At 40.5% G+C, this 12,767-nt stretch overlaps 4 protein-coding genes across 4 annotated transcripts in view; 2 read left to right on the top strand and 2 right to left on the bottom strand.

Annotated features, from left to right (window-relative positions):
• LOC104701976 (5'-nucleotidase SurE) lies at nt 7-2,500 on the top strand. The gene is made up of 10 exons (XM_010417759.2): nt 7-370; nt 480-574; nt 767-834; nt 930-973; nt 1,057-1,134; nt 1,210-1,363; nt 1,438-1,590; nt 1,718-1,825; nt 1,910-1,975; nt 2,166-2,500. Exons 1-10 carry the CDS (start codon nt 78-80, stop codon nt 2,262-2,264), a joined length of 1,158 nt encoding a protein of 385 aa, XP_010416061.1. The 5' UTR covers nt 7-77; the 3' UTR covers nt 2,265-2,500.
• LOC104701977 (probable disease resistance protein RPP1) lies at nt 2,638-4,582 on the bottom strand. The gene is made up of 2 exons (XM_010417760.2): nt 4,067-4,582; nt 2,638-3,921 (listed from the first exon to the last, which is right to left on the bottom strand). The coding sequence occupies exons 1-2, from the start codon at nt 4,534-4,536 to the stop codon at nt 2,844-2,846; spliced, it is 1,548 nt and encodes a 515-aa protein (XP_010416062.1). The 5' UTR covers nt 4,537-4,582; the 3' UTR covers nt 2,638-2,843.
• Nucleotides 4,668-9,531, top strand: LOC104701978 (disease resistance protein RPP5-like). The gene is made up of 6 exons (XM_010417761.2): nt 4,668-5,245; nt 5,345-6,458; nt 6,555-6,857; nt 6,953-8,212; nt 8,311-8,855; nt 9,035-9,531. Exons 1-6 carry the CDS (start codon nt 4,776-4,778, stop codon nt 9,057-9,059), a joined length of 3,717 nt encoding a protein of 1,238 aa, XP_010416063.1. The 5' UTR covers nt 4,668-4,775; the 3' UTR covers nt 9,060-9,531.
• Nucleotides 10,932-12,767, bottom strand: part of LOC104701975 (disease resistance protein RLM3-like) — a 3,203-nt gene continuing 1,367 nt past the window's right edge. The window contains exon 3 of the mRNA XM_010417758.1: nt 10,932-11,977. Coding sequence (XP_010416060.1) covers nt 11,100-11,977 — 878 coding nt within the window. The 3' untranslated portion in view covers nt 10,932-11,099. The remainder of the gene's footprint in view (nt 11,978-12,767) is intronic.

Raw genomic sequence — 12,767 nt, 5'->3', positions numbered from 1 at the left:
TTTTTTTTTTTTTTTTTTTCTGATTCGTTCAACACGGACCCAAATCAAATCTGCGTTTTCTTCTTTGTTCTCTAACGATGACCTCGAAGAACAATGCTTTGTCAGCGGCGCTTGTTTCGAATCTCCAGGATGTGCTTTCGAAGAGAAAAGGAGGGAACGAGGAAAAAGTTGGGAGCGATGGATCGACGGAGGAGGCTCCGTCTACATCTGATTCCGTTGACGTTGCGGCGGTGGAGGAAGAGATCGATGACTCTAGACCCATTGTTTTAGTTACGAACGGTGATGGGATTGATTCGCCAGGGCTTGTTTCTCTCGTTGAGGCTTTGGTTCTTGAAGGGCTTTACAATGTCCATGTTTGTGCTCCTCAAACGTGCGTTACGAATCCGATTGTTGTTAATTTGATTTTTGTTTTGTTCACACCTAACGTGTTTTGGTTAGTTAAAAGTTCTGAACTTATGGTGGTGAATTGGAATCTGCAGGGACAAATCAGCTTCTGCTCATTCTATGACTCCAGGGGAAACAATCGCTGTAAGCTCTGTTACTATCAAAGGTGCCACAGCCTTTGAAGTTGCAGGTATGCGGATTTGTTTGAAATGATTATTAAATACAGTTTTCTGAAGTTTTCACAACATCTATAAGCTTGACATATAAGTATATGGAATGTGAAGTGTTAGTGTAGACTTGGATTTTCCTCTTGTCGCCAGTTTCATGTGGTGTGAGTACTGTTTTGTTCATAGGATCTGCAATTACTCTTTTTTTGTCTCAGGGACTCCTGTGGACTGCATCTCGTTAGGATTATCCGGGGCGCTTTTTGCTTGGTCAAAACCAATACTGGTTAGCATTTTGCTTATTTTTCTTATCATTTTTGACTGTATGATATTTTGGTATTTTGTAATTTCTGTTTCTTTGTCTTTGCTTGTTTTCTTCAGGTAATTAGTGGAATCAATCAGGGTTCAAGCTGTGGCCATCAAATGTAAGTGCCTTTTGTCTTTTAAAAAAGTGGTCATTCATTGTCTGGCCGTCTCCTCTGTGTTTACTTAATTGAGAATCGTCCAGGTTCTATTCAGGTGCAGTTGCTGGAGCCATGGAGGCTTTGATTTCTGGGGTACCTTCTTTGTCAATATCATTGAATTGGTGAGTATATTGTGGGAATGCCTGCTGCTACATATTTGTATTTGTTGGCCATAATTCTTTTATTTCGATTTATAGGAAGAAAGATGAAAGCCAAGAGAGTCACTTTAAGGATGCTGTTGGTGTCTGCTTACCTTTGATAAACGCAACTATCAGAGACATTGAGAAAGGAATATTTCCTAAAGACTGCTCTCTCAACATAGAAATTCCAACATCACCCTCATCAAACAAGGTTTGTATCTTTAACAAAACTGTCTAACAAAAACAAGATATGGGGAAGCTGACGTTTCTTGTACATATGAATAGGGTTTCAAGGTAACAAAACGAAGCATGTGGAGACAGAATCCTAGTTGGCAAGCTGTTTCAGCTCACCGTCACCCTGGTGCTGGGAATTTCATGTCCAACCAACAAAGTCTAGGGGCTCAGCTCGCCCAGCTTGGCAGGGATGCTTCAGCTGCTGTGAGTTTATTCCCTATTCAGGAGTTTTCAACCTCTGAATTTGTGCTTTTTTATAGATTAATTGTTGGTTCAGAAGGTCCAAGATTAGTATATTCGACTCTGATATTCAGATATTTGGCAATCTCAGGGGGCAGCTCGTCGTTTTACCACTCAGAAGAAGAGTATTGTGGAGATTGAATCGGTTGGTGTTGCTGGTAAAACTGATACCCGTGTTAAGAAATTCTTTCGTCTAGAGGTAAAGACAAACTTATAACCATTCTCTTCACAATTCCTTTTGATATTCATTGAGTTTTAAGTTCCGACGTATATATATATGCAGTGTCTTGCTAAAGAACAAGAACACACAGATGAAGATTTGGATGTCAAGGCTCTAGAAGATGGTTTTGTAAGTCGCCATGATCGTGCTCTTTTTTGTATCATATATCCATTCTCCTTTTCTGCATCCTGTTCTTCTCTAAATCAACACTTGCACTCAACATGAAACACATTTTGTCTGGTTAAATTCTTAAGTCTTCTAAAAATTTCTAAGGAATATATATATGTATTATAACCTACTTCCCTTTTGGTAATGGCAGGTTTCTGTGACTCCATTGTCTCTACTTCCAAATATTGATTTAGAAACTCAAGCCGCAGCATCAGACTGGATCTCCAAAGCCTTTAACTCTGATCAATGAAAAAAGGTCATACTCGTAAATTATGTTACATGATTTGGCCAAAACTCTCCCAACAAATCTGATTACTGGATTCTGCATTTATTTGTTCTTGTGGTCGTCTTGTCATTTAACCCTTTTGTTTATTTATTTATTTGATCTCCCTACAAGGTCTGGGTTGCTCTTGTCTTGTTTGTTTGTTTGTCAGTAGCTGTTTTACCTTTGTAATTGGGAAAAAAGGTCGCTCTGCTTTTTCTCTATTTCGTATTCATACAATTTGTATACCTTTTGATTGAGAAGAACGATCTTTTACCCAAATACCATGTTTGATACTATTGCCTCTGCCGCCATTACCCAAATATCTGGCAAGCATCTTGTCGCAGATTTTTCTCTTCTTTGATCTCAGTCTTCAGTGACAACGCCTACAAATCACTTTTCAGGATACAAGAAGTATAAATGTAAAGTTACAAGTTTTGCATAGATGCTGGGTAACGAGCTATCATCAACACAGATGACAGATACATCACTTTTATTGTATTTGGCACATCCACCAAATACTTTGAGTAGGCTTAGAACATGGTATGCACTTTGATTGTCAAAGACTCAAAGCAACATGAGATATGAAGGTGTATATTCTTCTTCATCTGCTCCTACATATTGTTCCAATTCGATTTGATGTCTTGGAAGGTATTCACCTGCCCCGATGTAATTAGATATCTGACGGCTACCATTATCTTGTGATGCTTCGAGCTTGCGCAATGTTCTTTTCCAACTCTCTTTGTCTTTATCAAATAAAAATGAACCGAGTACTTTGAGGGCAAGAGGAAGACATCCAGCAAAGTGGACAGCACGAATGGAGAAGGGTTCAAAACCAGTAAGAGGATAAGTCCTCTTGAAAGCGTGTATAGAGAAGAGTTGGAGAGCTTCCTCATATCTGAGACACTCCATCTCGTATTTTACTCCGCATGACTTAAGTGAATGGTCGAATATAGCTGTCATGATAACTCTACTTCCGGCACCGAGCCAACGGGTAGCCTTGAGGGCATTCTTAAATTGTTCGCTCTGAGTATCATCAACACCGTCAACTACAAGCAGCACTTTTCGGTTTACAAGACTTGGTTTGATGGCGTCAAAGATATCAGCAGAACTTCTTGTCATTGTAAGATGTTCAAGTAAACTTGGTGAGATGCGGTTCTGATAGATTTTGTTGACATTGGTTAGGAAGCAGTGGTGTTGAAAGTGGCCTGAGATGTCGTCGAAAACACACTCAGCGAGTGTCGTTTTACCAACGCCTTGGAAACCCCAAATGCCAAGTGTGCGGACCTGGTTCGTAGATTCCAAATCCAGCAATCCATAGACGGCTTTCTTATGACGATACATACCAACAAGACCGTTGGATTCGTCAGATGCGGGAGAAGGCGATTCATTTGACATATCATCCACAACAGATGTGTCTTCAAGTGCATATCTCTCAAGTCCAAGTGCAGTTTCTCCAGAAGCAGATAAGCTTTTGGGTTTATACTTGCTATCGATATCTGTCGTCAATCCCGAAACACTCGATTCTAGTAGGCCAACACTAGATTGCCTGATTGCTGATGCCTTTCGACGAAGTGATTGGAGGGCGTCAGTAGGAGAAGTAATGTTGATGATAAGATTATCGAGCATCTTGGAATCATCCTCCCTAAGGAAACAAAAGGAAGGTTGTAAGTTGAGACTAGTCACTAGAGTAGCGACTAAGGTTTAAAGCCTAATTACAGTGATTAAAACCTCTTAAACGAAATTGGTGGTAGACAAATTTTATATCTTTAATAAGAAGAATATGGTACCAATCGCGCGAGCAAAATCTACGGTCGGTGCGGCTCTCTAATCGATCCAGTGCATTCCTCCAGTGATTCACAGTCTCCGGAGTTTCTATTTCTTCATGTCTCCTCAAGTCTTCCGCGAATTTTCCGGTTGGTTTTGTCAAATCCTCCGGATCCACTTCGTAGAAGACTGTTTTGATTTTGATGAGCCACGAACGCTCAATAATCTCCGCGAGTACCTCCAAGCACCAGACGGAAGAGGCGTAGTTCTCCGATATCACAACGACGGCAATCTTCGACTCTCTGATTGCCTTAGCGGTTTCAGGCGAAATTTTTCCTTCTCTCGTCGTCTGCTGGTTCACATCTTTGTAAGTTCGAATTCGTTTTGAGTCCAACGAACGGTAGAGATGGCTGACGAAAGTCCTACCGGTGTCCTCCTTTCTAAAACTCAGAAACACATCGGGTTTTGATGAGGAGGAGGAAGAAGAAGCCATGGTTATCGATGTAGTGTAGGGAACTAGGGATGATCTATAGCTCTGAGTTTTTGACTGAAGATTTGCAATGGAGTCAGTCAATGGAGTAGGTTTAGCTTCCAAAATTCAAAAGGGATTTTTTAAAATAATGTCCACCATGTGCAAGTGTGTCACCACATGGTTGCTTTTGGGGAGGTCTTATTGAACCTCCGTTTACTTTTTGGAAGTTTGGCCACATAGTTGATCCACAGAGACTAGTGATGGCTTCTTCTTCATCCTCTTCGTCTCATGTCTGGAAGTATGATGTGTTCCTGAGTTTCCGAGGAGAAGACACCCGCAAAAACATCGTCAGCCATTTGCACAAAGAGCTTGTCAACAGTGGAGTTGTTACCTTCAAGGATGATAAAAGGCTTGAGATAGGGGACTCCATTTCCGAAGAAATCAGCAGAGCCATCCAAGACTCCAGATTCGCTCTTGTCATTCTATCAAAGAACTACGCTTCGTCTAAATGGTGCCTGGACGAGCTCCTTATGATAATGGATCTTCACTTCAAGAAGGAGATTAAAGTCGTTCCCATTTTCTATGGAGTTGATCCTTCTCACGTCAGACATCAGACTGGGAGTTTCACATTCGACGAGTACCAAGGCTTAGAAATTGCTAAGAAGGTCACGAATTGGAGAAAAGCTCTTACCCAGATCGCCAGCATAGCAGGCAAGGATTTTGCAACTTGGTTAGTTTTCACTTCACTACCAACATATGTCTCTGATATGTACTAGTACCATATCTATGGAACCATTTGTAAGTGTTCTGAGAATTTTCCATATGCTAGTGAGGACGAGGCCTTGATGATTGAAGAGATTGTTGAAGGCATTTCAAACCAGTTGTTAATTATGCAGCCAGTAGATTACAGTGATATTGTTGGAATGGAAGCTCACATGGAGCTACTGAGTTCTCTTTTGAGTATGGAATCTAAGGACGAGGTTCGTATGATAGGAATCTGGGGAATGGGAGGCATTGGCAAAACCACCATTGCCAGGTGTCTCTTTGACCGGTTTTCAAGGCCATTTCCAACTCGTTGTTTCCTTGAAAACGTTTCGAAGATATACAGAAACCATGATGCCTCGTATTTACGGAAAAAGTTTATTTCAACAGCACTTGGTCTTGCTGAGGAGAAGATGAAGTTCTCGAGTGTAGAAATTGGACCCCAGGAGATTAAGGCAAGGTTTGGACGTCGTAAAGTCTTTGTTGTCTTTGATAATGTGGATGACATGAAACAGGTGCATGCCCTCGCTAAAGAGTCCAACTGGTTTGGTCCAGGTAGCCGAATTATCATAACAACACGGGACAGGGGCTTGCTTATTTCATGTGGAGTAAGAACTGTATATGAAGTCAAGTGTTTGGATACTGGTGCTGCTCTTCAGTTATTTAACCAGTTGGCTTTTGAAGGAGGGATTCCTCCTTCTGAACTTTATGAAAAACTGGCAATCCGAGCGTCCTGGCTTGCTCAAGGTCTTCCAGCCGCTATTGAAGCTTACGGTTTATTTTTCCGAAGAATGGCATCTTTGAAGGAGTGGGATGATGCGTTATGTAGATTTATAGAAGCTCCTCATAAAAATGTTATGGAGATCTTGAAAATTAGCTACGATGGTTTAGAGGAGGCAGATAAGAATGTTTTTCTTCATGTAGCGTGCCTCTTTAATGGTGAGCCTCTCCATCGTGCCACTACCCTTCTCGATGATGGTGAACTACAGGGTTGTCTGGGATTAAAGATATTGGCTGAAAAGTCTCTTATTGAAATCACAGCTGGTGGGTATATAAAGATGCATAGTTTGATAGACCAAACTGCTAGAACAATTGTGAATCAAGAATCCGTGCAGAGGCCCCAGGGACGAAGAGTATTGTGGGATCCTTATCAAATTTATAAACTACTGGAAAGTAACGCGGTAAGCCTCTACAGTTTCTGTAACATCTGTTGTTGTTCTTGGTGGTTTCTGCACTTGTTTGTATGCCAACTGACTTTGTCGTTTTTATTCCCATAGACGAGCGAACCAACTAATTGCATGTCGTTACACATGTGTGACATGGTTTTCGCGTTGCATTTGGGTGGGTATACGAAGTACCACGACACGCTCAAATTCCTCAAGATCTACAAGCACTCGGATCGTATAAAGTCCAAGCTGCATTTAAGTAGTGACGATACAAATCTACTTTCATCGAGGCTTAGATTACTACAATGGGACACATTTCCATTGACAACATTCCCTTGCCGATTCCGTCCACGAGATCTTGTTGAAGTCAGTCTACATCGCAGCAATCTGACTGTATTCTGGGAAGAGACCATGGTAAAAGCTCTCAACCGATCAATACTTATGAAAATGTGTCTTCCAATACTTGTACATTATCACAATTTCCCTATTCTTTGTTGAATTATTCTCAGGAGATGCCAAACTTGAGAAGATTGGACTTGTCAGGCTCTGAAAATCTGGAACATCTTCCAGATCTTTCAATGGCCGTGAATTTGGAGGAATTGATAACTCGAGGCTGCAAGAGGCTGAAGAGAATTCCAGAGTCCATCAGTAACCTTACGATGCTGACAAAGCTTGATGTCTCATACTGTGATCAACTTAATAGTTACCACATCACTATAAGGGAACTGAGTGGGGGCTGCCGTCAAGTTGCTCTGTATTTTTCGGGTAAAGAGGTGAAAATGGAGTCCATTACAAATCTATCCGTTGGAGGAAACATACATATTCAGATGTTGTGGCTTGATGGCAACGCAGATCACCTCTGTTTTAGTACTGAGCATCAAGCACCTGATGAATTGATGAAGGGGGAGCAACAACTACCTCATAATGAACCACCTCTTGAATTTTCTATGAGGACACTGCATGCAGTACCAGATTTTCATTGTCCTGAACCGATGAGGAAAGCAGAGCAGAAACCACGACCCATGTCAGAATTCCATGATTTCAATTTTATAGACATTATCAGGTTTAACTACAACGCTGATGATGCAAGTTTCCTCTGCTATGGCCTTTCCATGTTTCCCTGCTTGAAAGAGTTAAATCTAATCAACTTAAACATCGAAGTGATCCCGGATGACGTATGTGGTTTGCACTTCTTAGAGAAATTGGACTGGAGTGGCAATGATTTTGAGACTTTACCAGAAACCATGAATCAACTTCCCAGGTTGAAATATGCCAGCCTTTGTAACTGCCGCAGACTAAAAGCATTGCCAGAACTAGTTCAGTTGGAGAGAATCAAACTCTCTGGCTGTGTGAGTCTCCAATCAGTGTTCAAAATATCTCATGCTGAACAAGATTGGGGCAGATTCCAGTTGCTGGAGCTTTGGGTTGACGACTGCAAGACCATTCAATCAATTTCAGATAAGTTTGGACAATATATTAAGCTATCATATGTAGATCTTAGCAGGAATGACTTCGAGACATTGCCATCAAGTATCGGAGGTCTTTTCTCTCTGGGAACTCTCTGCCTCAATAAGTGCAAGAAACTCAAATCGATAGAAAGAGTCCCATTGTGCCTCAAATATCTCTACGCACATGGCTGTGAATCCCTGGAAACGATTTCCCTTCCTTTGAACCATTCTGTAAAGCACCTTGATCTAAGCCATTGCTTCTGCTTAAAGCAGGATGAACATTTAATCACTCAGTTTCTTAACGAGGGAGAAAACAAAGAGGTATGTTCTCAGCTTTTTCTCCCACTCCTCCATCTGCAGACACCATGAACTTGATAATTCTCTTTCCTTTTTTGGTTGTTGTTATTGTCGTGGAATAGGAGTCACTGAGATTTGCTTTCTTTCCTGGAACCGAGGTGCCCAGTTACTTCGACAAGATTAAGACAGGAAAGTCCCTAACGATTGGCTTACCCCATATTTGGCCATCCCCGAAAATGCTGGGTTTTGATGGGTGTATCATGCTTTCTTGCAAGAAGCCCTTCCATATACGATTCTCGCCATTTTCTTATGACTGGGACTGGGGATATGAAAGGTACTTTTATTTGTACCTTAAACCAGATTTCTTTCATTGCCGGGAAAGTAGTTTTCATAGTACTGAAGATGAAGAAGAAGCTGTTAAATCAGATCACCTGGTTATCATCCGAGGGTTAAAAAACTTCAGCGACAAAATCAACAAGTTTGGCATCCAATCCGATTTGCAATTCTCAGAGGAGTTTAAGTCTCCCCCTGCGGAGCTAAAATCATGTGGATTTAGCTTGATTTGGGAAGATGACCAAACAGACAAGATAACCAAAAACAAAAAACAAAGACCTGTCGATTCTCTTCAAATTTGGAAAGTTGAAGAACCTTTAGAAAATCTTAATAGGTCAGTCAAAATTCAGCTTGGTTATATGTACTTTTTAAAGTTAAGTTCAGTTGCCTTGAACACATGTTGCATTGTTGATGTAAAATTTTATCAATTAGACTAGGACAGGTATCTTAATAACTAACTTCTTAGAACTTTCTCTGAGGTTTCACCGTCTTCTGTGTTTTTCTTATATTCAGGGAATCTGTCAGTTGTGGAGACTAGATGTACAGACTTTAACAATTTGACCAAAGTTTCAGTCTTCCAGATCTTACAAGGGCCACACTATTTAAGGAGTTGATACTGAAAGGCTGCTTTAAATTAGATTTATCGCATTGTGACTGCTTAACAAATCTTCGGATCCATACTTTTGAATAGGATGTGCTCGCCTAGCGAAAAACAGAAAAGACTGTCCATTCAGAATGTGGACTCAGTGGAGGGCGGCTAATCATATTGAAGCTCCCCAGAGCTGTGAAAAAACTGACTTCTCTTGGAAACCCATCCACAGAGGGGGAAATAGACGAAAAATGTTTTTCAACTCGTTTGGAAAGTGTAGATTTTCTTTTACCTTTTTCTTTCGCCAGTATCTTTTCTATATAATATGGAGTGGAAACGATAAGTGTGGAATGTATTCGGATTATCAGGGTGCTCTTTGTTTGGTCAAAACTAATACTGGTTAGCATTTTGATCATCTCAATCATATGACTATGTGATATTTTGGTATTTCGTAATTTCTGTATCTTTTGTCTATTTATGTTCTTCATGTAATTAGTGGAATCAATCTGTGATCAAGCTGTGAAAAATAAATATAATGTAAGTGTTTCTGTCTTGTCTGCCCGTCTATTCTGTTTTCCTAATTTTTGAGAATTCTCCAGGTTCTATTCAGGTGCAGTTGCTGGAGCCAGAGAGCCTTTGAGTTCTGGAATACCCTTGTTGTCAATATCGTTGAACTGGTGAGACTCTCGTGCCTTCGTGGTAATAGGTGCAGCTACATATGTGGAATTATTTTGCCTTAATTTCTCGTATTGATTATAGGAAGTATGATGAAAGCCAAGAAAGTGGCTTACCTTGATAAACAGCAACTATCAGAGACACAGAGAAAGAAGGTCAGTCTCTTAACATAGAAATTTCAACATCACCCTCACAACACAAGGTTTGTATTTCTAATAAAACTCGTCTCAGAAACTGTTTTTTTTGGTTTGACTTTTGTATGCAAAGAATATGATATATGCGTGCTGTGATTATGAATCAACTCTTCAACTCTTTTCTTCATACATGAACCGAACTTGTCGGCTATCCCTTTAGGTAATGACAGTTTTCTGTGACTCCGTTGTCTCTGTTCCAAAGGTTGATTCGGGAACTCAAGTCACAGAATCAGAATGGATCTCCAAAGCCCTTAACTCTGATAGATGAAAAAGGTCATACTAGTAAATTGTGTTGCATGATTGGCAAAAACACTCCCAATAAATCTGGTAACTCGATTCTGCATTTGTTTGTTCTTGTGATATTGTTCTCAACTTATCATTTAACCCTTTTGTTTATTTTATTTATTTGATCTCCTACAAGTCTGTGGGTGTTGTTGGTTGGTTTGTTTGTTTGTTTGTCAGTAGCTGTCTGCGAACGCTTAACTTTGTAATTGGAAAAAAAAGGTCGGTCTGCGTTTTCTCTATTCTGTAGTTTTTTTTGTATACCTCTTGATTGAAAAAACGATCTTTTTGCTGGCACAATTTCTCGAATAGAAGTATAAAACCTTGTGCAAATGCTATGTTGACATCTCCAAGTTACATGGGCCCTTGCCACTTACATTACTGGATACTCTGGCACCGCATCACCTAAAAATCATTTTTTCTCGGTAGATATACAATTATTCTTTCCACCCTGCCATTCTACTTAGGGATGTTCAGATGTATATCATTCCTCACACTGTTTACCTCGATCTCCACTTGTAAAAGTGCCGTCCTATTCCTCCTAATCTCCTGTCAGAAGACTTTATCTTTTGGTTCAATTTGTTTTTCCAAGCTTGAAAGTACTAGTGCCTTCTGAGTCCAACGAGTGTTGACGAGACTTATCTGAATCTACCCATCATTACACACAAAATGAAATAAAACAGTAAACACACACAAACGTACACACATAATAAACGATAAATATACAAAAGAGTTTAGTGACGAACATATGTCCTTGTTCGTCTTATTCAACCAGGGTTTTCACAACATTCTTTTCAAACAAATCCAACTGAAGTAGACTTATGAACATGCCCACTGATCATTCCAGAGCCAAGCAATATAACGGGAAAGAGTTTGCTTCATCTACTCCAATGTGTCGATCCACTTTGATCGGACGTCTCGGTGCATAGTCATCTGCTCCAATGTACCTATTAATCTCTGAAGCGTAGTTATCACGAGATGCGTCGAGGGTACGCAATGTACTTATCCATACATCTTTTTCCCTATCGCGTAGGAACGATCCCAACAGTTTGAGGGCCAGAGGAAGACGATTAGCGACATGAACAGCCCGAAAGGAGAGACCTTCAAAACCAGGGAGAGGGTTGCTCTGCTTGAAAGCAATCTCTGAGAAGAAAGCAAGAGCTTCCTCGTATCTAGGACACTCAACCTCGTAGATTTGTTTCACTCCACATTCAGTTAGCAAAGACCTCTCTTGTGTGATTACAATGACCCGACTTCCTGGACCAAACCAACTCGCGTCTTTGGTTATACCTTTTAGCTGCTTCATGTCATTTACACCATCAACAACAAGCAGAACCTTCCGGTTCCCCATCATTTCCTTGATGGCATTATCAGAGCTCCCCGTAAAAACTTCACTATTTAGCATATCTAGTATACTCTGCAACTTGTTGATGTTATTCTTCATATATATATGGTGCTGAAATCGTGGTGACATCTCCTCGTAAAGGTGCTTGGCAAGAGTTGTCTTCCCAACTCCTTCCGTTCCACAAATACCAATTACTGTAGAATCTGTGTGCAATGTTACAGAACGCAGCTCTTTCAGGCGACGCTTCATCCCCAGATGGGTTTGGGGACTGAGCAGGGGCAACGAGAATAGTTTAAAATGTCCTCGGAGTAAGGTGGGAGAAAAATGCCATGTCTGAAATTTAAACTTGTCAGGGATTCTGTAATTTAAAGGGCTGTATGCACTCTCTAGCTTCAAACTCCTAGCCGGGCTTAAACCAGTACTATGATAGCTTGATGTGGAAGATGTCAGGATATTAGAAGCGAAACTAGTAATGCTATCCACAAGCTCTGAGTCGTCCTCCCTATCATGTAAAATAAAGTCTTTTTTTTGTTTAAATGTATACTAAGTCTTGAGATCATGAACTCTCCTAACAACTAGTCAACTACATAATTACCCTTAATATATCACACCAAAACAGTATTTTGCTCAGTAACCCGAAAAGGAAACGATATTAGCAATTCTACCCGAAAAGGAAACGATAAGAAGATTAAAACAAAAAAAAAGTAGCAAACAGTGTTTGCACTAAAAAATAAAATAAAAAAGAAAGAAGCAAACAGTGTACCAATCATTGGAATTGAAGCTAGGTTTGCGAGACACCTGAGCATACAACCACTTCCGCACCATCTCCAAGGTCTCACTCTGCGTGTCCGCGTATTTTCCTACTGCGTGACTTAAGATATCCAAAGGATTAACTTGGAAGAATATAGGAATTGTTGTCAGAGTTCCTATCTTCTCACACTCTATTAACTTTCTGAGGTCATCCATCCAGAAGTCAGAAATCACGTAGTGCTTTGATATCACGGGGATCGCAACTAGCGACTGTTCCATAGCCTCATGATCCAGGTCCTCGAAAGGCTCAGAGGCTATGAAAGTTGAGATGTATTTGGTCTTCAACGAGCTGACAAGATGGCTCACAATAGTTTTGCGAATCTCATCCCCTCGGAAATTCAGGAACACGTC

This window comes from Camelina sativa, chromosome 7 (genome assembly GCF_000633955.1).
Source record: "Camelina sativa cultivar DH55 chromosome 7, Cs, whole genome shotgun sequence".
In the NCBI taxonomy this organism is placed as follows: domain Eukaryota; kingdom Viridiplantae; phylum Streptophyta; class Magnoliopsida; order Brassicales; family Brassicaceae; genus Camelina; species Camelina sativa.
The sequence above is the reverse complement of the archived record's forward strand: the minus strand, read 5'-3'. Positions and strand labels throughout refer to the sequence as shown.